Genomic DNA, 27,360 nt, shown 5'->3' with positions numbered 1-27,360 from the left:
AGGATAATTGGGATGTCATTAATTTAGCAGGTTTTGCCGATATTAGGTCATGAACAAAAGTACTGGACATATAGAAAATTTGGAAACCGGGGTATCAGTGAAGACAAGGTTATATCATTTGGTAACCATGAATGTACAGCGTGTACCAGGTCAGGTGCGGGGCTTGCAGCTCATGTCCCATCTTTTCACTGTGAGTTTTTACAAGAAAGGGAAATATAATTAGGGCTGAACGTTCTACAAGCACAGGAAGCAAGAAGCCAGCTCATGTTCAACAGCTAAACGAAAGTCATGTATTTAGAAAATAGGATGCGTAAAGCTTAGACAGATGGGGGCTAAGATCAGAGGGTAATTTCACTGGATAAGTATATATTCTGACCTGCTGGAAAAGTTGAAAAGTCAAGCTCACTAAAGTCAAGATAGTCAATGCAATCCTTCTAAATCTTGGGATACTTAAATCTGGACAAGACAGACTAACCAACAGAGTGTTGGTGTTGAAATTAAGGCTTGAAATTAAGTGTAGGGGGAGTTTGTGTGCATTTACATTTCCTAGTCCCATTTCTGGCTGATATGCTAAAGGTTTTTTCCAACATTGTATCCATCCTCCGTGCGTCTTGATTCTGAATATATTCTACACAGGACCTAGTTCTTCTCAGACAGCACCCTGTTTATTATTACTCACATGTTCCCATCTGTGCAGCCTGGGCAATTAAAGCATCTGGCCAGTGCACAATGTGAGGGATGTTTTTAAGTTAATTTTGTGAAGTCCATTTATAGGGAGAGGTCTGTCGTACTCTATGCAGGTTTGCCTTATGTATTTATCCAGGTCACAATATTGTCTCTGAAATCTTCTTAATCTAATGGCCTAAAAACCTACCAGACAGCGATCTTATAGAAAGATACTGTAGGCGTCTTGTCCCCTGCATATCTCTGCATATCTGGTGAGGGTGGACCGCTTGAATGCACCATGGTTCGTGTGTGTAATAATATACATCTAAAGACAATGTTAATATAGTGAGATATTGCAGGAAAAAACAAGCACATAATAGAAAGTGTGATTTGTTTTTGGAGAGGCCTGAATGTGTGCAGCTGCCAACTAAAGCTGTGAAAGTTCCTCTTTGTGCTCCTGTTTGTGAATAGACGAGTTCTGAGCATGGGTAAAACAAAAATATTGAATGTGAAATAGTACGAAAACTTACTCTACACCAAACTTTCTCTACTAGGCAGAAATTAGTATAACATTAACTCATTTGCTCATGCAGCTCAGCGTCAGTCCGAGATGTCTCCTGATGACCCATAAAGTTCCCTGGTGTAAGAAACCAGAAGGATTAATTTGTGAGCGAGTTGAAAGGAAACATTTCAGATGATAACTGTGAAGTGTTTCCAGGTGGGGTCTTATTTAACTTTAGGTCCTCTGGAGAATTAAGAGCAGAATCTGGGTGAATCAGTAGACTTTGGATTCAGAATGTGATGAAAAAGGACAACATGGTGTTTGACATTACAATAGATTTGTTTGTCCTGGCCGGACTCAGTATTCCAGTCCTGGTCTTTTTTTCAGTAAAGAAAATATTATTTAAAAAGAAAATTGTAGTTATGTATTGGAGCAATGCATGTGTTTATGTAAGACCGTTCCATGCATGTGTTCCTGGGATCACACGCTGCTTCAGACAGAAACTCACTGTAACCCCTGCATCCCCTTCAACCCCACATCTAATTTTTCTGTCTTGTCATTAATGTGTTAGTCATGTCCTTGTTCTGGCAGTCTGCTGTTTCTGTATGTGTTGGAAAACATATCATAAAATTTTAATTTATAGAGAAACAATAGGTTTGTTTTCAGTCTAATGGTATAATTACGCTTTCCAGAAATATTTGTGATCTTTTAGTTGAGAGGAGACCATAAAATAAACCTCAGTCTTTCATCTGCATTGGAAAACATTACTGACAAAGGATATAAAGCAGAATGTCTCACTGTCAACTGGTGATGTGGCTTAAACCTCATTACTACCCTACAAACCAACTTTAATAGACAAAGTCACACTTTGGCTCTCTGCTGTTAGTGTTTATACAAGCAACAGTTATAAGCTGGGGTATGCCGTTTTCTAAAAGGGCAAAAAAAGAAAAAGAGACGCAGAATTTGAAAATGCAGACCTCCTCCTGCAGCCCTCCTCTCTCTGTCCTAAGCCCCTCCCACCAAATCAACACAAGCTTATGCATTTGCATGATACAGTGCTTAATCCTGATTGTTATTGTGTGTGTGATGCCATTATAAAGCTGCAATTCTATGATAATAACCTGTTCTGCTTTGTCGTGGTCCTGTAAAGCCCTTCAAGATGACATACTGTGATTTCAGGTTCTAGCACATAACGTGAACTTGAATTAGCCTCAGCTGTGACTGGCCGAACTATCAGCAACGATCCAGCTCTGAAACGCGTTTGACACGTTTCATTGCACTATTTCGTCAGACAATTTTTAGACTCTCTTTTTTCTGGCTTGCTTTGCAGTGTCTGCAGTTGTTGCCAATGTTGGAATAGCAACTTTTCTGCAGGGTTTTCCAACATTCAATCAGACTTTCCCATCATGGGCTAGATTTCCTAAAGCCTGAAAACAGAGTCAAGAAGAGGATGTCTAGTTTTCCCTAAGACCACTTGAATTACAATATGCTAAAAGGTTATTATGGAATTTTTGCTCACTGACACCCAAAAACACTGCCCACTCCAGCTTTAACAGCTTTATTGTTTTCACACAGTGAGTTAAATAACATGTAACAGTCACACAGGATGAGGATGATATGTTATTTTTTAGGTTGAAGCTATCTGTTTTCAAGGGCAATTTCCTTGATTGTTCTTTCAAAAAACACTCTGTTCTTTTATGTAAATTATTATTATTGTTATTATACTATTTCAGGGATAAGAGAATAAATACCACATGGTGTCTGTGTCATTTTGTGATTCTTCAGTGAAAACGTCTTTCAAAGACAACAGATATTGTGTGGGAATAGACGACATGAAAGAATCCATATTTAGATTTGGATTGAACACACCAACCCAACAAGTCACTGTTCCCCTGTGGCCTCATTATTTGAGTATAAAAAGCTTTTGCTTTTGCAAATTCATGAGCTTTGACTTATCATCAGGATTTTTCTTAGATGCTGAGCTTCAAACTTCTCGTCATCCAGACCAGATACTGCCCGTAACAATCAGCTGCACTGATGGTAACACAGATTTATGTTAAGTCAGCTCTGACAATATGTCAGAGGTTACACATAGTCAATAACAGGACATTAGGTCAGCAGAAACAGACCACATAGAAATTAACGTTCAGCTGTTATTGCTCTTGACTTTGTCCATTAAATATTTACAGATATACAATGAAGAAAGACGACGGTTTAGTCTGGTGAAGAATCAGCCTCGAAAGATTGTGGAGAAGGTGGCCTCAGATATAGAGAAACTGCTGGCTAAGAAGCGCAAAGCACTCGATGTGAGTACATGTTTGTGACAAACACTTTGTTCATACGACTGACAGTTGCGATGCTATTTAATCTTCTACTTCTCATGTTTTTCTGCAATTAATGTGATCTCTCTTTTAGAACTAGCTTGTACAGTTTTGATTAATAAAGTTAGGTACTGACTTTTTGCTAATTTAATGTTTAGTTTAGATTTAATATGATGTAATGATAATAATAATAATAATAATATAGAATTACATTTTAGAGACACCAAGTGTAAGATCTGTGGGATGAGAATGACAATTTAACTTGTTTCAGCCTGCAAAAATGAATTACAGTCAATAAAATATAATATAATACAAATATTTCTTGCAACCCTTTCATTTAACCATTGCACATCCTTTTAAATGTGTTTCTCTGATGTCCTTGGAGGGCAACGGTCTGTGTCAAACTGCCATAAGATACTATGTATCAATATTATTTTCCCGTGTTTTGCAGTGTTTTTCCCCTTCTGATGAGATAAATCAGACATGTCGTCGTACTCGCTCCTCTAATGTGATTGTTCCTCTGTTTTAAACATGCAGAGGTTAGCGAGTGAAGCAGAGCGGCTCCAGCGAGAGCATCCATGGCAGGATGGAATTAAGGTAAAATCTTAAAATAATATAATTGTTTATTAAAATAAATATTGAATGGCTATAAGCTGGACCAGTGATTATCTGTTTGGTCGTGGTCTTGTTTGTGGACTGTTTTGGGGTCCATCTGTTCCCATTCTTCGTTCTTATCTAGTCCAAAAGGGTTGATTTGATTTGTTTAAGCTGTTTAATTTAAATCGCATAGATACTGATGGCTGTTTAAATTTAAATTCTGTTTAAATTTAAATTCGATTAAATCCGTTTTTTCCATGAAAATGTATAAAAACATAAGAGGGGGTAGAACCAGCAGTTTTTAATCTTCTTCTTACCCCTTTTGAACATGAACTATATTATTTGTATTATTTAAGTTATTTTTTGTTGTCTGTTTGTTGTATATAAATATATATATATATATATATAAAATGTGTAAGCAATAAAAAAGGATTTTATTGCTTACACATTTTATTTTGTTCCTATTATTTTTAACGTTCAAAAATAAGATAATGCATTTGTACAGTTGGATCACAGCTTATATTACATATTATATTCAGCATTATTGAGGGCCTTTGATATAAAACACAATACTGTGTCTGGTCAGTACTGACTTTTATTGCTTAATCTCATGCATGCAAACCCAAAACTTGTGACTTTTTTTTTCATCCTCATTTCCTCCCATAATGGAAACGTTACACAGGCTGAACCGCTGATGTAAATTCAAACCAGATGGCTCTGATGTCTCAGAGCGTTGTGACTCTAAATGGGACGGCCTGAGAAAGAACATTTTCACCAGTCAGCTGAGCAGATCCCTCAGTGCTCAGCTGGCTGAAACAGATGACCGAGTGCACTCAGCCGTGTGGCTCTGTTGAGTCCTACACACATTGGCATTCCACTTTTCCACTTGGTCTGCTTCATTTGCCCAACAAAATGAGATGGGGTTAACCTCATCCTCTCACATGGCCTCTTGTGTCCTTCTCTGAGGCACTCTGTCATTTTAAAAGGTGGTTTTTCAGCCCCATTCATTGAAAATGGTGGAGACTTTTCAACACTGTCAACCATTTTACAAAGCATTCCCCCATCTTTTAAATTAATTTCTTACCTCCCAGGGAGTTTTCCAGTATCTACTAGATATGATAAGTATCCAATAGATACAGTACGATTGGAAAATCGACCCAAAATGAATTGTAAAGGTTTTTCTGGCTGAAGAAGACGATCAATGCCACTCTCTTGCCTGTCAGTGAAATATGAAGATGCAGTAGATTAGCTTAGCTTAGCATAGAAACTGGCTCTGTCCAATGTGAAGAAATCTATTTATCAGCTTCTCTAAAGCTCACTTATTAATAATGTTATATTTCTGGAAAATCTCTGCATCCGGCCAAGAAATAGTCCCTAATGTAACCCACTATAAAACCATTGTCGTTTTGTTACTGTTGGACAGAGCCAGGTTAGATGTTTCCAGGCATTATGCTAAGCTAACCATCCAAAATGTAAAATTATTGTTTTTATGTTGCCTATATTTTAATCACGAGCCACTGTACTGTTATATTTAAAAGTAAAGATATGATGACAGAAAAGCTGATTACAGATAGGATTTAAGATACAATATTATAAAGTAAAAACTAAACATTTCTGAGCAATTCTTATCTCACACACACACACAAACACACACACACACACACACACACACACACAAACACACACACACACACACACACGATTAGTTTTTTTTTACAAACAAAAACATTTACCAGATATGTTGATCAGTGAGTTACATTTTCATTTTGTTATTGCGTACAGCCGGAAGACAGTGACAACACGTCATTTACAAAGAAAAACAAAACAACAACAAGAAGGTAACTAAGAGAGCAGAAGCAATATCTTTATAAAAGTAATAACCGTTGTAAAATTTCTGATGAGGTAAAATGATTTGATAGATGAATTTGGATAATTAAGATGTGAAACAAAATACAGTGATTTAAAACAATTGGAAGAAGAGGTTGGGAGGTTTAGAATTCAATTTCTTAAATGTCCAAAAGGCACAAGTTAATTGATTTCAAAGAGGTGCTTTATATCGGTGCACTAACATTAAAACTTGAATAAATAACTTGAATAAAAAAAAGCTGTGTGCTCTTGCACCTTTCTCTATTTGTTTCTGTTAGTCTGACAGTCATCGTCATAAACAACAGTTAGTCAGTTATGTTTCATTTGCAGCTCAGTGCGCTGCAGTAAGAGCCAGTGTCATTTTGAGTAGAGCATCATAAGACTGCCAAAGATCTCCACCCCTAAATAGTTTTATTCAATCAATCAGTGCATATTTTATCATATACAAGAGACACTGAAACACTGCTGAGAGGAGATGAACAATGTCACTTTCTGGACTGGATGTTTTCAGGGTTAGAGAGAGACTTGTCATGTTTAGTTGGAATGTAATACAGGCTAAGGCGTTCTCTGCAGATAGGACTCCATAATCAGAACAAGCCAAAAATAGGAGCATAGCAGCCTCCAAGTAGATGTCACGCTTATTCCGAAGTATGTTAGGTCTCTTCAGAAATGAACCCTAACAGATGGCGATGCTCTATCCAAGCCTTACAGCCTATCTACTGATTCATAATTTGACAGCAGTGAGCAAAAAACAATAGCAAACATTTGGTGGTTACAGCCTCGGCTTTTCTCCGTTTTTATATCTTTGCAAACGTTTTCTAAATGGACATCAATCATAGATTTTGAATGCAACTATTCACAATAAATCTTAAGCTGCAGCCGTAATTGAGTAGTGTGTCTAAGTGTGCCATGCGTGTAGAGGTTGACCTAACATGTAGGTGCATACTGTATGACTTCTAGTCCTCATGTTGTTTCACTATTGCCAACACTGCAGCCTCCTCATAAATGCATCTGTTTCGTCCTAGGAGCTGGAAATGGCTTATTATGACTCCAAAGCAGAGCTGGATTATGTGAGTAAGGGACAAATAAACACATTTGTCTGCTTTATTTACAGTGGACTGTCAATAGAAGGAAAATAGTTTGGTGTTTTTTAAGTGTCTCATTGAAATAAATGGACTTAAAAGTACAAAGAATGTCTTTAAAGTTACAGTAGTTGTTATAATAGTGGTGGTGAAAAGATGGTTTATGTGACATGCGTGCTTCCTCGTGTTCTCACAGTACTCCATGGATGGAGAAGGAGAGGTGGAAAATCCTTCGCACATCAAACTGGAGTTTGTTTATGATCCAAACTTCAAAAACAATGTCAACTATTCCTACACGGCTGTTCAGATTCCCACAGATATTTATAAAGGAGGTGAGTGAAGTTCTGATTTTATCATTTATTACTCAGCAGCATGGAAAGATGTCTTGTGATTTAATTTGATTAATTTTACAACATATTTTAAGGAGCATTCTAAGAAGGTTATACTCTTTTCCCATCAGCTCCAGTCATTTTGAACGAGTTGAACTGGACACAGGCGCTGGAGAAAGTGTTCATGGAGAACAGTCAAGAGGATCCCTCGCTCCTGTGGCAAGCATTCGGGAGTGCAACGGGTGTCACTCGCTACTACCCAGGTAGCTTTTTAAAAAAACATTCCTGTGATGTTGAATATATATCTTTACTATCTCCCCTCTTGCACACATTTTTGTATTTACACTTTGACGAGGATATCCTCTGCAAACAGTAAACCAGACATTTTAGATGGATTGATGCAGGGAAAACTCAAATGTACATTAACAGTATAAGGGACCATCTTTTCGTTTTTTTCCAGCTACACCATGGAAAGCCCCTGACAAAATCGACTTGTATGATGTCAGGAGGAGGCCCTGGTACAGTATGCTGCTTGTTTTCATGCCAGCCTATCACTGGTGCAGTGGATTCCCAGGTTTGACGTACTGCTCCTCTTTTCCTTTGTCACAGGTACATCCAGGGAGCCTCATCCCCTAAAGATATGGTCATTCTCGTTGATGTGTAAGTAATTAGTAATGTTTAAAAAAGAAGCCGGACTAAAAAGCTGTATTGTCATGGAAAAAGAGTGCACCTGGCACTGACTCTGCACCAAAACCAGCTGAGAGTGCAGCTCATACAGTATTTTGCTTATCATGTTAAACAGCCTATAAAGTTAGAGAGGATTCAAACACAAGAACAAAATCTAAATGGTTCTTGTTTTGAGGTCTGGAGAACCAACAGAACAAACAATTTGATGAGACATGAGCTTTGCTATTTAAATGCACAAGTGTGTGCATGGTGTACTAGGAAACATGCTTATTTTCTTTCTAGCGTACAGTCAGATGAGGAGATGGATACCATTCTTATGTGTCTCCATTAAAGTTAAGGCTACAGCCAGCAGCCTGTTTTTCTTTATTCTTTATTCTTTATATGGATCCCCATTATCTTCCACAAAGTGGTCGCTAGTCTTCCTGGGGTCCACACAGGAAGCTACAACAATTAAAACAAACTAATAAAGTCACACTTTATCATTAAAACAAAACAACTATATCAATAAAACAAAAAAAACAAGGTAGCTATAATCACAAAACAAAAACAGCGAAAAAACAAAACAAACAAAAACAAAACAAAAAAACAAGCTCAGTGAATAGGTACAAAAAAAACACCAAACAGTAATAACTAATAGTAATCCTCAAGCACAATTTCTATAAAAATAAAAGGGATTCATTAATTTATGTTTAAGTAACTTTTCAACAGAAGGCCTGCTTTTCGTGTGTAATGCTGACGGGGATGCATGCTTCCATGCTGAAGACGCCCTATAAAGAAGAAGAAGAATATAAAAAATGATTCTCATCATTAAATTTGTTCGTGGTCTTGGATCCACCAGATGACCAGAACTCACTTGACGTGTGATATGTCCATAACAAAAACCTGTATAAACAAACTCTTCACAAAGGAATTGTGGTGAATTGTTCCAAATAACATTATGCATAAATAACAGAACACATAAATGTAATTTATCCTCCACTGACAGCCATGATAATTGTTAATGCATCACACTCACATTAGCACGGAAAGGACAATGAAGAATTAATCTAACTAATCTTGCTGCTCTGTTCCGTGCAACCTGAAGTTTTTTCAGATGTTTCTCTGCAGCACTTGACCAAATAACAGCGCAGTATTCCAGGTGTGAAAAACCAGACAACATGACTCATTACAGGTTAGCTAAGCACAAAGCCTAGGAACAGTAGGAAACCGCTAGCTTGCAGTGTAAACCAGCAAGTTGTTGTTTATACAGTTCAGTTATTGTAGGGATTGAACTACTGAGATATAGAAAATGTTAATTAGTGAGCTTCATAGGTGCAGCTATAGTTTCATATTTTACAGACGAATACAGTATGAGAGCTGTGTCAATCTTCTCGTCTTATTCTTCACCAGAACACGAATAAGCGTATGTCACAATATGTCAAACTATTGCTTTAAGCTGAAACATGATCAGACCAAGTTTTGTTTCCTGTCTCTATGGTAGATCAGGTCGCTGAGTGTCTTTTGCTGAGTGTAGTGTAACTCATGGTCGAGTGCAGCAGCCTGTTGTTGTCACTGTACAACTGTCTCCCTCTTCTCTATTCATAATGGTCGTGCTGGGCTTTTCATTGGCCCTCTTCTTTGCAACCCTATTATTGAGTTGAACGGGGAATATATAGAGTAGCCCTTGTGAACGACCTTTCATCAACATGGTTCGTTACATGAAACAGCGAGTATTTAACAATGGACATTTTCTAACTACATTCAAATTTCATTGTATTATTTTTCATCCATTATGAAGACTTACTGTAATTCTTTGCTGGATAAGTTATAGGCCAAAACCTGCGTGCTTGCCACTTTTGCAGCACCGCTGGGAGTTCATTATGTGGAACGCAAAACATGGGAGTAGGAAATACAAACAAATAGCTGCTGAAAAGGACTTATCAATGCAGATGAATCACTGTGGCAGGGGTAATCATGCCTGTGATTGAACATCTGGAGGAAGCATGTGTACAGTTTTCAGCATTACTGAAGACTTGCATCATAATAGATCATTATACTGTAGTTATTAAGACAGACCTATCAGATTTAAAAAAATCTGTTTAAACAGCCACCTAGAAGGAGTAAAAAAGTTTATTTAAAAAATCTTCGACATTCTCTGGTAAGGTGAGATGATTTTACAACTCAATCATATTTCCTCACATATCCAGCGCCATTGTTGTGGAGAGAGGGCACAACTAATTTGCACCAAATGTGTATTTAACAGCACAATATTAGTTCCTATTTAGCAGCACTTTATTTATATCAACTGCAGCTAGGCTCATATACTGCACACCTTCACCTTTAGTAAATACTCTACTGCTAAACTAAAACACATGCTGCTGCATCATTTTGCAAACCTTTGTCTGAAATTCTATTTTTGCGTGTGTTTCCTCAGGAGCGGCAGTGTAAGTGGACTCACCCTGAAACTCATCAAAGCGTCAGTGATGGAAATGCTGGACACTTTGTCTGATGATGACTATGTCAACGTGGCCAGGGTTAGTATCTGCCAGACCGGTGACTCAGGTCATTTTTTTCTTTTCTGACGTCAAGTTATCGGAGGTCTTTCTAAAAGGGAAAATGACAATGTCATACCTAAGCCCCAACCGCAGCGACTTCCTGGTTGATCCAGTCAGGAAGTGCCAAAAATGTCAGTTCTCTAAGTGTCCACTAGGGGCAAGTTTCATAATAGAGCAATTTCTCATTGACCCCCATGTTAAACAGGTCGTTTTTCACAGCAAAATTAAACCCATTTAAGGCCTGGTATCAAAAAACATTCTAGTCTGTATGTTGAGGTCATATCTCCATGACAACAGTGAGGGGGGCGAATTGTTTTATAGCAGGCTAGTTTTTGAGTGACAGCTAGCTACTGGCCCTCTCTTGTCCTCAGAGGTATACGTCAGCCAGACGGACGTATGTCCCTCCCCCCATGGTCATATACATGCCCTTTTTTGGTAAGAGGAAATGAGGCGGAGTCAAAGTCTGACAAGATGGAGACTCCCGTAGGTGAGGACGATTGGATCAAGTTGAGAGAACAGACCTCTACGGGTATGCTACGTCCATTTTTTATACAGTCTAAGGTTATACCTGCCTGATATTATTATTATTATATTGGCCTATTAATCTAACGTGTTCAAAAATATGACCGTGAATAGAATTTGTACTAAAATTATTGATATTCAGTGAAATGAATCAAATTAATCAAACTTTATAAAAGCTGATTAATTTCTTAAATTCCCCTCGATCAAAACATATATTCCTCCCCATCACCCACATCAACAGTGAAAGACTGACAGCCAGATTACAACGTTATAGAAACAAAATGATAAATCTTATTTATTCATTTCTTTTCAGGCAAAATGCCAGTGCTTTATTATGCCGACTGTGTGGATTAGTGATATCGACCGTTAGCTATGAAGTTGAAGAACAGATTGGCCCTCCTATACACCAGGTCACATTATACCGACACTTGTAATGTACGCATTGACAATATTTTAATATTTAAACTCAAAACATTAAATGAACACAGACAACTCATTTAAGTCACCAAGTCTCAAGTCCACATCTCTGGTAGCTAATATACTCACCGACTATTCATCGCTAATTCTCCATCATGTCACATCTGTCTAGCTTAGTTTACTTGTTTCCTAAACTTCATTCTTTACATATTTAAACCCAAACTGTGTCTTCTGCTGTGTTTCAGTTTAACGAGAAGGCCGAGGCTGTGGTTCCCTGCTTCAAACATCTCGTCCAAGCTAACGTGCGCAACAAAAAGATCTTCAAGGATGCAGTGCAGCAGATGCAGGCTAAAGGCACCACCGACTACAAGTCTGGGTTTCATTTTGCCTTCAATCAGCTATTAAATGTAGGTCAAATATTTATTCAAATCGTCATGTCAATACTAACGTATCCACACATCCACACAACTGTATTGGCCAACCCGCATGTTGACTCTCATTCCTCTTCCTTTTTAAATGTATTTTTCAGAAGACAAATGTTCCTCGTGCCAACTGCAATAAAATAATTATGCTGTTTACTGACGGAGGAGAGGACAGAGCTCAGGATGTCTTCATGCAATACAACTGGCCCAACAAAACGGTTGGTGTATTGTGATCATAAAGGCATCTTTCAGTAATATCCACCATTTTTGCACCTACGGAAAACTTGCTTAATTTTTAATCCATTTGTTCCTCCAAAGGTTCGAGTTTTCACCTTTTCTGTGGGTCAACACAACTATGACGTCACACCTTTACAGTGGATCGCATGCACCAATAAAGGTGAGCTGACGTTTTTGTGTGATTCATTAGAGCTGGACGATATCTCCAAAAATCTTCTGTCCTGATATAGATCATTTCATATCTTGATAAAATATATATCATGATACAGCATGTTCTGTGGTAATTCAATAAATAAATAGTCTCTATAAAAATAACCACATGGTACAGTGTATTTTTGTAACAAATTAAAGCATTTTCTCATTTTATTAAGAACTTTAGATAATTATTCAAACATCTCTGCGTGCTAACTAGTGTTCACCCACTCAGGTTGACAGGCATATTACTGGTTATTAAATTCACTTAAGACCAGCGTTTGTAAAACTATTTGGCTGTTTTTTTTACTCCCTGAAATATGTGAATATATGTTTTTATCATATCACAACTTGAACTTTAAAACATTTGCTGATAATGGCTGTGCTGTCCTGCCATGTGTAAAACATCAACAAGTATACATAGAAGATAATCTTTAAATTAACTGTCACAACCCGACTCTTGGACCGGACAAAAACGGGAGACACACAGGAATGCTAGTGAAGAAAGTGATTTATTAAACACAAAATCATCAAAACAAGGCAAACAAATACATGGGAGGAATAAGTCACTGGTGTATGCAGGGAGTGGATGAGTGAATATGTGCTGTAAAAACAAAAGAAAGGAACCAAAGTTTACTATGTGAAAATGCAGCGAGGTGCAGTGAGGAAATCTGCCACACAAAGGACTACTGCTGCTCTGGCTTTTATGCACGGGTCACACCGGGCCCATGTGTGTCCCATGATGCTGATTTCCCTCAATCAGGTCTGCAGCCCTGGAGAGAGAAAGCACAGCGAGAGCAGAGGAATCAGTATTGCTATAATAGCCCCACTCAGTCTATTCTTTAAAAGAGTTGTCTACAGTATATTTATTGATCAATGTTCCTGAGACAGAGGAACAAATAAATAAATCACTGAGCCTAATGTACAGTACAGTGCACCGACCCTACTAATGGGGCTGCCTCTCAGATCTGTGAGCAGACCAGAGTTGGTCCTCACAAGGCTCAGATTTGCTCTCGGCTGGGAGCTGACACAGATCCCAGGAGAACTCATGTTCGTGAGGACAGTGACTTAATGGCACGAGTCTTGTCATTTGTTTCTTTGGGTGCAGGCTTTATTATTATTATTACTAATATTATTATTATTATTTTATTATTAATAGAATTAATATTATTATGACAGAAATAGCTGGATTTAAACTGGGGGAGAACAACTTGTATCTAGTAAGTAAGTAAGTAAAGTTTATTTCTAGACCAGTGTAACCAGTGTAAATAGCTGTGACATATGGTTGTCTGAGATCAGTACGTCCAGTTAGGGAACTTCATCTCCCAGGATGACACATGAAACCATGGGTTATGAATCATGTGATTTAATGAAATGCATACATCACACATTCTTTGTCCATGATTGTTAAAGTTCATAGCACAGCCTGAGTTATTTTAGAACATTGCGGGTTAAAGTCTCTATTTTTGAGTAAAATTATCTCCTTCAACGTCTGTTATGGCGGGTTTATTCTGTATGCTGTTGTGTGCTGGGGAAGCAGGTTGAGGGTAACAGATGTCAACAAACTCAACGAAATGATCTGCAAGGCCAGCGATGTTGCTTCAGAGAGGAGGCTGTCCAATTTATGTGTCATATTGGACAATGTCTCCCACCACTCCATAATGTGCCAGTCAAGCACAGGAGCGCATTCGGTGCAACGCTCATTCCACCAAGATGCAGCACAGAAAGTCATCCCTGCCTGAGGCCGTCAAACTTTTCAACTCCTCCCTCAGAGTGTCAGACTCTGAGTCAATAGACTGGCCCTGGACTTATTCCCCCCGTCAGCAGCTATAACCCCATAATTTATTCATAATTTATATCTTCAACTGTGCAACACTGACTTAACAGTGCAATCATTGTGTGCAAGAATTCAACTATGTAACACTCTAATACTTAATTTATACTGTACATTTCAACTAATATTCTCACTTATACTATTCCTGCATTTTAGCATACATTACATTTTGGGTATTATTATTATTTACACTGTTGTTTTATATTGTAGTATACATATCTTACACTATTTCTATTTTTCAATATATTGTTATATCTTTTTTATATTTTAATATCTCTGTTTGTATTGCATTTTAGAACTGACATTATTGGTCAATTAATTAATTAGTCAATCAACATTTGTATATCTATATATATATACTATAGAATAGCTGGCAAATAAGTTGATAATGTATATTATTATTAGTTGCAGCCCTTTTACAAAGAAGCATGATGGGAAACCAGATATTTATATTTCAAAAAACTTGCACTCATGATCCTGACAAGAAATAACCATCTGATTTAATTGTGTTGACTTCATTGTGCAGGTACAGATACATTAGTTTTAAAGCTCAGTGGTTTCCTCTTTAAGCTTCTTATCTGTGGGAGTTAAGTGGCTGAGTCACTTATCTAGTAACATCTAGTAAAATCTGGAATATTTATGATGCTCATGTTTTTTTTTCTAATAGCATCGCTCACACACACTCTTCCTCTCTCTCTCTTTCTCTGATTTCCTTTTTCTCTGTGGCTTGCCAGGTTACTATTTTGAGATCCGTTCCATCTGTGCTATAAGGATTAACACCCAGGTAGGTTTGTCTAGTGCCTCTGATACAGCTGATCCCTGTTCACTGTTTCACATTCTCCTTGTGCGGCTCACTCACTCTGTAGAAACATCTATATTAATTAATCTGCACATCCATTCTCCCCGTACCTGCTTTCGGTTGTTTTATAGCTGCAGTCAGACAGGCGGTCAGATATTTCTTTTGTTTCGTCAGGAGTACCTTGACGTGCTGGGCCGCCCCATGGTTCTAGCAGGCAGCGACGCCAAGCAGGTTCAGTGGACCAATGTGTATCAGGATGCTCTGGTGAGACTGTGTGACCTGATCAAATATAGGTAATGCATCCAACAGTATATACACACTGAATGAATACGCTCATGAATTATATGATTTGTCTTTGGACTCTGTAGGGTCTTGGCATGGTAGTAACTGGGACTTTACCTGTATTTAATCTCACCATGGATGGAAACTCACAGGTAACAAAACTGGTTATTATATGAAAGGTTAAGGCTTATTTTGTTTGCATTTTGCAGGTTATGGTCACAGCTCCCCAAAAAAGTGACGCCAAAATATCTCGATCTTCCTCCGGTGGCTGGCTCATATGTCTACTGGCTGGCTGTCAGAAATCCCGCCCCACCCCCGCCCATAATGCTTCTGACAAATTGTTTTTTAAATTAATTACTTCATGCTATAAAAATGGTGTTAAATGTCGGGGCGGGTGTATCGGCAGGAATGTCGTTACAGCAGCATCCACCACCCTATCGCTACTACAACAAAATTACATGATGATAATGCACGCATCTGGGATATTTTGGCTTCACTTTTATACAGTGGGAGAAAATAGAGACTCATCGTCCATCTTTATTTTACAGTCTGATGGTATGATTGTATGAATTGCCTCATTTAACTTAGCAAGCAAGCAAATAAGCATATTTTCCAAAATGTCCAACTATAACTTTGACCGGCTGCGTGTTTTTTTTGTCCAACCAGAATCAGCTGATATTAGGTGTCATGGGAGTGGATGTGCATCTTGATGAAATAAAGCGACTAACACCACGGTACAATGTATGTACATTAAATTAGCACCATCATTAGTCTCATGGTTCTTCATTTGTACTTGTGACGGAAAGTTCAGACTGCTGTACTACTTTTATTATGTCCCAAACAGCTTGGGGCCAATGGATACATATTTGCCATTGATCCAAACGGATATCTTCTCCTTCACCCTAATCTTCAGCCGAAGGTGGGGGTTTCAGATTATGCTTGTTTATTAGATAATGATCATGCTGGTTGATCTGTCCTACATTTAATGTTAATGGTTTTTTTTCTCACTGGACTCCTCTCAGCTGGTGAACCTCCCTGAGCCGGTGACGCTGGACTTCCTGGATGCTGAGTTGGAGGACAGCAATAAAGAGGAGGTGAGTACTTAGTGGCAAGTGGGACTGAAAACTTTCTGGTTTCAGGCATTTTCTGTTCCTTGTTGTTGTTGTTGTTCAAAGTTCTTACCCCGCCAGTGAACAACATTTTCTGCCTCAGGACAACCTGCCTACCAGGTAACTGAAGGCCCCACGTGACATGTTTTCTTTACATGTTCATGACTGAAAAAATCACTTGGTGTTTTCATTTTCTAGATCCGGCGACAAATGATCGATGGAAGACCAGGTGAAATGCAGGTCAAAACTCTTGTCAAGTCAATTGATGAGGCAAGTACATTCTCTTTCTGTATTGCTTGAAATAGTTTCCCCCTTTAGTCTGACTGTAGCCGTCATGTAGAGTTCACAAACACGTGTTCAATCGGTCATTGTACAGATTGTAGACCTGGTGACACACCTACTAGCAAATTAACAACGTTGTCTTTTAGGTCTATAAAACAGGCTGCTCAGACAGTTAAAGCAAGTCCTATTTAAAGGTTGAATATGGAGAATGAGCAGAACACCGCCATCTAGTGTCTCAAGATCATAGTCACAACAACAAAAAATAAGTCCAGCAGTCGGGTTGCCAGGTTCCTTGCCGAGTGTGTCAAGTGATGAATCAAACAGGGAAACGACTCATTTGGACTAATTGATTAATTTTACAACAGTATTTAACGTTAGCCAGTCTTCAACTGGAAGTCTTTCTTTGAGTGGTGTGTAATCCATTAGCTAGCTCTCAACTCAAAATGATTCCTTGTTTCTGTAGCAACAACATAAAACCCTGGAAACCCAGCAATGCCGGCACTATTGACTGCTACAATGTAAACAGAAAGTGAGAGAAAGTCATTGTGAAACCTGTCAAAAAAATGTAAATTATGGAAAAGCTATACTTTATTCTGTACCCCTCAAAACGCCCCCTGGGTGTATTATTATTATTATTATTATTAAATATAGCTTTTAATAAAGATTCTACATATTCAACCTTTAACTAAACTACACATTTGGAAAGTAGATGTAAAATTCTATAATGTAAAAGTCAAAATCAAGTAAAATTCAACATGTTCTTCATCAAATATGAGTCATTACAACAACTTATTTTGTAATCATTTTCAACTTTCACATTGTATATATTTCCAAATAATTGCTTTAAGTAACTGTTTTAAAGGCCCAGTTCTTTTTTATTGCTTTCTTTTGACCGTATTCATTGAATTTAAGTTTCATGTACTATTTGTAAAATAAATATGAAAACTCATTAGTTTTGAAAATCTGGCAAATGATGCAGCATATGTAGTATTGTTTGTTTGCATACAACACCAACCAGTTTATGTAGCATATCGATCATTCTTAACTGTATATAATTGCATTTAACTTTTTACCTTACACTGCTTAATTAACAAGTCAAATTGCTGTCTACATTGTGCTTTTAGTGAAAAAAGTGATTTTGATACTGAAAACACACATCACAAAGCCTCTTAAGCAGTTCTTTCTAGCGATAAGAGTCTTTACAAAAAGTGTTGGTGTAAGAACTTCATAAGAAAATGTTAATAATGGGTTATTTAATTTAGATGTTGTGTTTTCCGCTGTATTAAAAGTGGGATCATTTTAGAGGCCTCAAAATGGAGGAATATTTCCTGTGGGCTGTGCAGTATACGGTTGCATCCTCATATCCAAACACCTCAGAAAACTATATCTCACTCACAAGTTAAATAAAGTAAAAGCCTGTTTACGTTGGTTGACTGAAATGTCCTTTAAATGTCTCCTCTACTGTAGCAATACATCGATGAGGTGCACAGGAGCTACACCTGGACTCCTATCAACGGCACGGATTACAGGTGAGCAGTTACAATGTTATGAACTACAAATAATAACCAGCTGTGGCCTGATGAGGACTGTACGCACAGATGGACTCACTCTCACCTTCCTCTCTCTGTTTCCTCCTGTACGTTTCTCCCTGTTGGGATGCCGCCACCTGCAGTCTTGGACTGGTATTACCCCCCTACAACGAATTCTTCATCCAGGCAGACCTGAGTGATGTGATGTTGCAGCTCCAGTGTGAGTACAGGGAGTTGTGTGTTTTTTAAAGTTGTAACACAAAGAGGAGATAAAAATACTAACATCTGTGTCTGTGTTGCAGATATGCAGTCGCTACTGCCCAGCTCCTTTGAATCCTCAGGACACGTGTTTCTGGCTCCAAGGTGACGACCGTCTCTCTTTCCCCTCTTGATTTCACTCTTTCTCAGTCCGTTAGTAAAGAGAAAGTTATCATTAATTCTGTTTCTCCAGAGAATACTGCAAACGTCTGCATCTGTCTGACAACAACACCCAGTTTTTGCAGAACTTCCTCTCGCTCATGCTGGACATTTCCCCAGAATCTGATGAATGTGAGTGCGTTAACAGCGTGTTGTAGTTTGCAAAATGTGCCGTTCCTGCTGCAGATTCATCGACGGGATGATACACTTGTTGTTTTGTTTTGTCTCAGGTGACCAAGGCCTCATCCACAACCTGATTTTGGATTCCAGGATTATTGGGCAGCTAGCCTCTCGTGTTTGGAAGAACAAGGACCTGAATTCGTGAGTCAGCTTGTACACAACATTCTCATCCACCTGGGTTTTTTAAAAAACTAAACGTTGTGCAAAACCACAGCAATCTACTTTCATTGCATCTGTTAAAATAAACAAAGCTAGCTAAGTAAAAACTAATTGTTACAGGTACGGCTTCCTGGCTGTTTTTGCGTCGACTGATGGAGGAATAACACGTGTTTTTCCCAACATGTGAGTAAGATGAATTTACTTCCTTAAGTGGAGAAATATATTGGAAATCCCAAAGATATCCTGTCTTTAAACAGTAACAATGTAATGATTTGTGTTGTGTTTGTACAGAGCTGCTGAGCTTTGGGATGAGGATCCTGAACCCTTCAATTCAAATTATTATAGAAGGAGCCTCGACAACAAAGGCTACATGTTTAGAGCGCCATCGAGATCATGTGAGTAACTGTGCAAACACACCTTAAAGTGGCTGCGATTATGATCTTATAGCCGAAGCAGCAGCTATTCTTCCCACCAAACACAGTATTCTGTAGACCTTTTTAATGGAATACCACTGCTAGGCAACAGCCTTGGTCCTTGTTAACTTCCTGTCAGCTGATGTCGTTCACATTCACTGCAACAGGAATCAAACTGGGACACATTTAGAATGTTTATGTTTACATCTTTGAAAAGGTCCATGGGCCTGTTTCACAAAGCAGGTTTAGTGAAAACTCTGAGTCTGTTAACCCTGAAATGAGGGAAACTCTGAGTTTTCCGTTTCACAAAGGGAGGTTACTCAAACCAGAGACAGAGGGGTAACTCTAACCTGTTTCACAAAGAGAGGTAACATAACCTCTCGGTCAGTTACCATGGTAACATGCTCTCTGAAACTAACCTGGTCGGGACCAGGTTTTTCTCAGAAAACCTTGAGTTTCTCTCTGTCTCCGCCCTCTTTCAGCCACACATAGTGTTTGATTTCCTCATTCATTCAGTCAGCAGGCGAGTTTTGGCGTAGTATAGTTCTGTCGTCTGTTTTTTCAGAAAATCATTGCAAAAATCAGAAATTAGAAGTTATATTAGGTGGCGACTATTTCACTACCATGGCATGTCCTTTTGATAACGATCCCGTGGATGAAGGTACAGAATTAGTGCGCAGAGAATTAAATATTCGTCGGGAGATGATTATCAAACTATTGATTATAGATGTTCTTGCATTTCCAGGCAATTATCTTTTTGAGCGGTACCGTTTCATATCCCAGCAGATATTCTGTGTTGCGCTGCGTTTTTTTGCAAACGCGAGTTTTTGTATACAACGTATAAAAATCAGTCAGTAGGCCTATATATAAGTTATATTAGGTGGTGACTATTTATACTACCATGGCATGTCCTTTTGATAACGATCCCGTGGATGAAGGTGACGCATTATCGCAAAGTTAATTAAATATTCGTCGGGAGATGATTATCAGACCGCGCATAGACGTCCTTAATATACTGCAGCCATAACTACAAAATGAATGAAATGGATCTTTTGAGCATGTTGAATGTATTTGACTGAGCGTTTCCTAAATATAATCCCAGCTTTTCTTGCAATTCATAGGTTCAAAAGTGTGTGCTTTGAATTGGGTTACCGGTATATAAACTACTCCTATAGGTGGAAACAACCTTCTGATCCAGAATATCAACTATAATGCCGGGGGGGCATTTCATGGCAGGGGTGCTGAATACGGCACAACGCCGTTTCACGTCACAGTCCATCTCATCCGTCCTCACATTTCTAACATTAACAACCAAAGTCATGCTCTCACATCCCAGTAGATATTGTGTGTTGCGCTGCGTTTTTTTGGAAATGGGAGTTTTTTATACAACATATAAAACAGCCACTTACGGTAATATTTACTTTACCATGTAAAACATGCTCAAAATGTTTTTATGTTTCATCTTAAGCTGCTGCCAAGTGCACTTCTCCCCCGCGGGGTTGCACCTAAATGAAATAAATTAATAGACTACCACTCAAGGAGTTTCGCCTGTGATATTATTGTGATTGCAACAGGACTACATTTAAATTTATGCACTGACCCAAGCAGCAATGTTCTCCCACACCGTCTCCCTCTCTTTTGCTGCTGCAGCGGTGTAAACCTGCGCACGCGCTTAACTCCAGGTCAAACTACTCTGAGTTGATCAACCTAACGCAAATCAGCTGTTCTGGAACTGAAAACTCAGAGTTTCCTATCTCAGAGTAGATCAACTCAGAGTTCAGGGTGAGACTCAGAGTTTGAACCTGCTTTGTGAAACGGACCCCATATATGACCAACACCACAACAACGTGCAAAACAAAATACTACACAACACAACAGAGGACTCGTTAGTGTAAAAACGATAACAAAGGACTTCTATGGGGATATAGAATCAAAGATGGCTCATTATTGAGTTGTAGTTATTTAGCACACCACGGCCTAATAAAAAATCAATATTTGTCATACAAGATCCTGTAGATACTATCTAAATATCATTAGATGATTAGACACAACCCACAGAGAAATATCACTGCAGTTTTTTTTTCTTTCTGTGGCCCACAACATTACTGTTTTTGTTTTGTTTTTGATTCTCACAGCATCATTTTTCAGCCACAGCAGGCAGCTGTTCACTACCTGCTTAGCACTAACTGAAAAACTGACAAAATCAGTGACTAGCTGGTGAACATTGTGGAGCTTTTAGCAGTTAAAGAGCCAGATATTTCTCTTTGGAGGTGGTGATGACAAAAAATAGAGCCAAAAGGGAGTGAATATTGGAAATGGTCGTTTTTTAAAACAACATTCACTTTGGATGTGCCCATGGGATAAAATGGTCGCACTATTTGAATCAACAACATTATCTCAGATGTCATCACAAGTGTGATCTTTGAACTGAGACATGCAACATGTTTGGGAAATGATAAATTGCACGTGTGTGTGTGTGTTGCACATCATTTTTTTTTTCAAACCACATTTTGTTTGTGAACAGCATTGGACGACCCTGTAGGCGCAGAAAACGGCACCATTGGAATTCTGGTTAGTTCGGCTGTCGAGGTTAATTTAGGAGGCAAACTGCTCAAACCTTCAGGTAAGAAAAATACTTTTAAGTGGTAAACTTAAAGTGTTGTTATACTTCATCTGTCTCTGTTTTGTATTCTTCTCACCAAAACACTGCTTCCTGCCCTCTTCCGCCTCTCTTTGCTCTGATCCTGTGGATGTTGTCGCTCAGTGGTCGGAGTGAAGCTTGACTTGGAGGCATGGGTGGACAAGTTTAAGATTTTGGCCAGCAACGTGTCAGACAGTCGACAGGGCTCACACAAGGTGCAACACGGTGCCACTAATGACTTAATTAGACTGCATTTAGTGAAACGAAAGTGACATTTTTGTCTCATTGCACCTTTTTTTGTTAAAACAGTGTGGACCATCTAGAAGCTGTGAGATGGACTGTGAGGTCAACACTGACGTAAGAGTCTTTTGTATTTCATTCTCAACACACGACCACCAGACATATGCTTTTGTTTCGTCTCTCTCTGTCAAACAACTCATGGATAAAAAGGAACACTTAGTTAAAGCTGATGTGTCCAGTTCAATTAACAAAATCCACATCGCTGCCTTCATTTATGATTAAGAATAAGCAGTTGTTTCAGGCTGTGAGCTCCACTTGTACCCTGCAGGATATTGCCCTGTTAAAAATCTCCCTCTTAACTACTAATTTTAGTCCAACATAACAATGTCACAAGGTCGCATTATTGTCATCCCACAGCACAGGTTGGACAACAAAATGAGAGCTGTAGTCCCTTTATGCTAACAAAAAATAACAGAACACATTTTTTTATGGTGAAGTACAGAGGATGAGTTGAGAAGTCTCAGAGAAAAGAAGCTGCTCTGTAGTTTGTTGGAACAGCGGATATTTCTGTCTCACTTCCCAGACACCAGCAGGGTGAACAGGCCTAAAGTCATATTTTCTTTAAAAAAAAAAAAAAAGGCACAAAAAAAGATCTGTGGGGTATGAATATTTAATCAGTTTCTTATTCATACGTACATACATACATACATACATACATACATACATATACACTTGTTAAATCCTCAAACCTTGATATTAGATCAGTGATTTGCTTTCATATAACTATCTATGGTAATTACTAGAAAACTTGGAACAAGTGTCTGATATAATATTATAGATAGGCTTGTTTTTACAATTATTTAAGACCAAATGACTTATAAGAAAAATGTTTTTGCAGTTTCATATATTTTTATATAGAACATATTCATACCTTAAGCACACATGAAAACATATTATACTTTTATTGTTTTTCAGCTTTTTACACTTGCCTGCAGGCTTTTACAGTCTGTTATCTCATCTTATGAGATCACATCCACCTGTACTGTATCTTGAGGTTTTCGGTGTCCCGCTGCTGTTCAGGGAAACAGTAAAGAGTTGGTATAAACTGTGCCGTGTTGTCTGTAGGACCTCCTCTGTTATCTCATCGATGATGGTGGATTCCTGGTCATGTCCAATCAGAGAGATCACTGGAAAAAGGTTTGTCTTTGTGTGTGGTAATGTGTCTTATTCGCGATGTTTTAAAAGTGATGCAAACCAAAAGTGTAAGAATCAATGATGTTACTGTTGTTGTTGTTGTTGTTGTTGTTCTTTGTGTGATTGCTGGTTTCAAAAATGCAGTTTTTGTTAAAGGATCATTTAAATATATAACTGAACTCAATTAATAGCTAAAGCTATTTAAATTTTCTTCCCTTTATAGTAAAGTTCAGTCCAGTTCACTTCAGGGCCAGATATATTAATTATATATAGAGCGAGGAAAGAAACTAGTGGAAAACATGAATATAGTCATATAGTTATAAGTTGTTTCCTTTATGCACTTTATTTTCCTTTCTGTAGCTGTCTTCCATTTCTTTCATCCATCACAGATTGGTCTTTTCTTTGGTGATGTGGACCCTTACCTGATGCACGCACTCTATAACAACTCAATCTTCACTCGCCATCAGTCTTTCCACTACCAGTCTGCATGTGAACCAGTCAGCAGCAGCCACACTGGAGCAGCACCGAGGGGCATTTTTGTGGTAAGAAACCACCCACAGATTCTGGGACCTCCTTTATAACATTTTGATATAATGGAAGGCTCTCACCTGTAACACCTCTGCGTTTCTGCAGCCGTCAATTGCTGACATCCTCAGCTTGGCCTGGTGGACGTCGACAGTGGCATGGTGAGAATTTGTTGGCTGCAAATCAAGTGCCTGTGTGTCCTTTAAAACAATCTTAACTGTGTACAGACAGTAACCATTGTGGTTATTGTTAGCTCTGTTACTGTAGCTGTGACGTGTATATTTATTGATGTTTACATATTTAATTGTTTCATTAAGTGCATTGTGAACATTCTTCCAGGTCCATGACCCAGCAGCTACTGTATGGACTGGCCTACAACAGCTGGCTCTACCAAGGTGGATTTGTGCATCTTAACACACTATTTGTGGGCGCACATGAATATCTGCACAGATTAATGGATTTAGGGATTTTTAAGGCTCATTACTTTCTGCTTTTATGATAAAATGATACAAATTAGATTAAAAAAGTAACTCCTACAAACATCTAACAAACAACTCATTTGCATATTTTCCGCCTTAAAATTCTGTGTGGATTTAAGAGGGTAACATATAGTCCATGAGCCAGAGGGGTTGATCGGTATCATCGGGGAACAAATGCTATCATTGTTTTTTGGCAAGGTATACACCCCTAGTACTAGAAAACTCAAGGTAGCAGTGCAGGAGTGGTAGCGAAATCACATTTTTTAGCCCATGAAGCTACTAACTTCCCTAAGATAAATTGCGTTTTTGATATCCCGTGTATATCTGGTTTAGGCTCATGGTAGGGATGTTGTCAATATTTATTTATATACATATATAGTATATATAATAGGGGACAGACTAGAAGTAGAGAGGTGAATGTGTTTCAATAAACTTTACAAAAGAGCAAAAAAAGTCAACACATAGTGACCGTGAATGTAACAAGACGGAGGGCTCTGAAAGAACAGGCACGCCTGCAGTAACATCTTACTGCCAAAGAGGCTGCTAGAAACAAGAGATCTCAATTCTTATGTACAAGTACAAGTTTAAGAGGGTAACATATACGGAGTACAAGTTTAAAAAACAAAATTAGCTTTAAGATTGTAATGTATATTGTATAAAAACGTCAAATTTGTATGTGTTTGTGTTGTAGATGATCTCCTGGTTGATGGTTTTGAGACGAGGGAAAGCAGCTGTGTGACCATCCAAAGCCAGTTCTATTTTACAAACACCACCAACTCCTACAACGTGCTTCAGGACTGTGGAAACTGCTCACGGTGTGTTTTTCTGTAGCGTCAGCAGAACGTGTTTGTGCTCTCAAACCTGTACTCTACACATGTTGGCTAACTATCCATCACTGTCTCCCACAGGCTGTTCCACGCAAAGCGGATAGAAAACACAAACCTCCTCTTTGTGGTCGCTGAGACGCTTCCCTGCAGCTCATGCGAGATCGAGAGATTGACACAGATCAGGACAGAGTGTATCCTTTTCATGTTCACATACTCTGCACTGCTTTCATTTGTGCTTGAAGGTGGACATCTCATCAATCTTGTGTGGCAGGTAAGTTCACTGTTGTCTCCCTTAACAAAAAAACAACCAGTTCAGGAGGAGAATCCATGCGAAGTACTGAGCAACGCACGATATCGTAAAGGCCCGACATCCTGCTTTGACTACAGTGCCTTAGTAAGTAGACACACTACAAGTAAGATGTTATATTTGTTTGTATGGGATATTTTGAGCACAGAAAAATATTTTTTTGCAGAATTTTTAAGGAACTAAAATGTTCCCTCTCTGTGTCTCTGCTCTGTGCACTCACAAATCTGTATGACATTACACTCATAAATTAGCCTCTCCCGAGCTTACTTGGTCTAAAGCTAGCTAATCTCACCAGGTAAAGTAGTAAAAGGTTGATTATGGAGAATGAGCAGAACACCACCATCTAGTGTCTCAAGATCGTAGTCACAACAACAAAAAATAATTCCACCACTTGTCCGGTTGGTCAGAGCCGGTCCAGTAGCCTACAGGAGACCGGAGCCTATTTGAACCCATCTCCTCCGGCAAATCACACCATAAAAACAAGTATTGCAGAGGAGTTGACCGTTATCGTTACAGCTAAGTAAACATGAAAGTTACCGATCAAGGAGAAGCGTAGCCATTTGGGTGTGCGTTTTAATGCCATTGAACTCCTTTATTTCAGTCCATGGAGTGAATGCTTGGCCTATATTGACTCTGGTTTTTGCCCATCTCCGGTCACTCAGCTGCAGGATTGGCGAACTCCATTTCACCCAGTGCCACCCTACATTGGCTGCACCGAACAACGACAACCCTGGCAACACGCAATGCCGGCCTGGGTGTATTATTATTTTTGAAAATATAGCTTTTAATGAAGGTTCTGCATATTCAACCTTTAACTAAGCTAGTTGGTTAACTACGCAGCCAAAGCATTGAATACACTTTTATATCTGTTTATTTATCTCAAGTAATATCTTTATTGCAATATTCACTATATCTTCCTCATATTGTGCTGCTCCAACTGACCTTAATAATCATGGAATTAGAAATTGGATTGGAGACAAAACAGCCAACCATGAACAATATATTCCAGTTTTCTTTTGCCTGGAATTGCATTATTATAATTTCTCTACAAACTATAATTTATATGCTTGCAAAAAAACATTTCTCGGTTCAAAATTTCCAATCGCACACCTAAAAATGAGGCACAGATTCCATACGTGACGTGTTAAAACAACCATAAGAATTTTCTTAATGTACAAGTGATGAATCATTTGCTTTGGAAAAAGAGGATTTATTGTTTACTCTTGTTGCAGGAAAACACGTCAGAGTGTGGACGGGGTCATGCACTGCAGTCCACCGTAGGAGTCCTTCTCTTTATTCAGCTTCTTCTGCCGCTCCTTCATCTCTGACACATGCAAACACTCTAACTGACATCTTTCATCTCTTTGGGTTTAGGCTCGGATCTACTAAGGTCAGCTCAAACAGAAACTGCAAAATTATTATTTTTTTTTATCTACAAACGGCACACAGTGCATTTATGCTTTAAAAAAAATCTGTGGATCAGCTCTTAGTGTTTTCTGCCTTACTGCTTATGCATTTGTTGGTGTTTCAGGGCGTGAGTGCAAAATAGTGGAATGGAATGTGTTGAGTGCATGCTACTTAAACTAGGATGAGCATGTTTAACATTTTTGCACACGGGCTCAGCCATGTAAGCAACCACCAAAAGTCAGGGAGGCAGCTGAAATGTACTTTTACCGGGCCAATAAATGATCACCCAGCAGGAATGGACATCAATCACAGTTTTAGGTCAGAGTTTTTTTGGGTGAAATTATATAAAAGATCTAAAAACT

The 27,360-nt window shown here is 38.5% G+C and overlaps 1 protein-coding gene across 1 annotated transcript in view; it reads left to right on the top strand.

The window, feature by feature from the left end:
* cacna2d2b (calcium channel, voltage-dependent, alpha 2/delta subunit 2b) overlaps nucleotides 1–26,961 on the top strand; it is a 39,930-nt gene extending 12,969 nt beyond the window's left edge. The window contains exons 3-38 of the mRNA XM_083939293.1: nucleotides 3,358–3,474; nucleotides 4,027–4,086; nucleotides 6,978–7,022; nucleotides 7,231–7,366; nucleotides 7,495–7,626; nucleotides 7,824–7,881; nucleotides 7,973–8,023; nucleotides 10,464–10,563; nucleotides 11,769–11,930; nucleotides 12,053–12,163; nucleotides 12,264–12,342; nucleotides 14,943–14,992; nucleotides 15,182–15,271; nucleotides 15,376–15,441; nucleotides 15,956–16,030; nucleotides 16,134–16,208; nucleotides 16,312–16,383; nucleotides 16,597–16,668; nucleotides 18,148–18,209; nucleotides 18,353–18,429; nucleotides 18,512–18,572; nucleotides 18,661–18,758; nucleotides 18,857–18,947; nucleotides 19,086–19,148; nucleotides 19,257–19,360; nucleotides 21,903–22,001; nucleotides 22,143–22,234; nucleotides 22,329–22,376; nucleotides 23,385–23,456; nucleotides 23,843–23,995; nucleotides 24,087–24,139; nucleotides 24,318–24,373; nucleotides 25,149–25,272; nucleotides 25,366–25,475; nucleotides 25,596–25,678; nucleotides 26,824–26,961. Coding sequence (XP_083795419.1) covers nucleotides 3,358–3,474; nucleotides 4,027–4,086; nucleotides 6,978–7,022; nucleotides 7,231–7,366; nucleotides 7,495–7,626; nucleotides 7,824–7,881; nucleotides 7,973–8,023; nucleotides 10,464–10,563; nucleotides 11,769–11,930; nucleotides 12,053–12,163; nucleotides 12,264–12,342; nucleotides 14,943–14,992; nucleotides 15,182–15,271; nucleotides 15,376–15,441; nucleotides 15,956–16,030; nucleotides 16,134–16,208; nucleotides 16,312–16,383; nucleotides 16,597–16,668; nucleotides 18,148–18,209; nucleotides 18,353–18,429; nucleotides 18,512–18,572; nucleotides 18,661–18,758; nucleotides 18,857–18,947; nucleotides 19,086–19,148; nucleotides 19,257–19,360; nucleotides 21,903–22,001; nucleotides 22,143–22,234; nucleotides 22,329–22,376; nucleotides 23,385–23,456; nucleotides 23,843–23,995; nucleotides 24,087–24,139; nucleotides 24,318–24,373; nucleotides 25,149–25,272; nucleotides 25,366–25,475; nucleotides 25,596–25,678; nucleotides 26,824–26,919 — 3,093 coding nt within the window. The 3' untranslated portion in view covers nucleotides 26,920–26,961. The remainder of the gene's footprint in view (nucleotides 1–3,357; nucleotides 3,475–4,026; nucleotides 4,087–6,977; nucleotides 7,023–7,230; nucleotides 7,367–7,494; nucleotides 7,627–7,823; nucleotides 7,882–7,972; nucleotides 8,024–10,463; nucleotides 10,564–11,768; nucleotides 11,931–12,052; nucleotides 12,164–12,263; nucleotides 12,343–14,942; nucleotides 14,993–15,181; nucleotides 15,272–15,375; nucleotides 15,442–15,955; nucleotides 16,031–16,133; nucleotides 16,209–16,311; nucleotides 16,384–16,596; nucleotides 16,669–18,147; nucleotides 18,210–18,352; nucleotides 18,430–18,511; nucleotides 18,573–18,660; nucleotides 18,759–18,856; nucleotides 18,948–19,085; nucleotides 19,149–19,256; nucleotides 19,361–21,902; nucleotides 22,002–22,142; nucleotides 22,235–22,328; nucleotides 22,377–23,384; nucleotides 23,457–23,842; nucleotides 23,996–24,086; nucleotides 24,140–24,317; nucleotides 24,374–25,148; nucleotides 25,273–25,365; nucleotides 25,476–25,595; nucleotides 25,679–26,823) is intronic.
* Nucleotides 26,962–27,360: the final 399 nt, after the last annotated feature.

Source organism: Echiichthys vipera, assembly GCF_963691815.1.
Source record: "Echiichthys vipera genome assembly, chromosome: X".
NCBI lineage: Eukaryota > Metazoa > Chordata > Actinopteri > Perciformes > Trachinidae > Echiichthys > Echiichthys vipera.
This window is presented reverse-complemented; position numbering and strand designations above follow the sequence as displayed.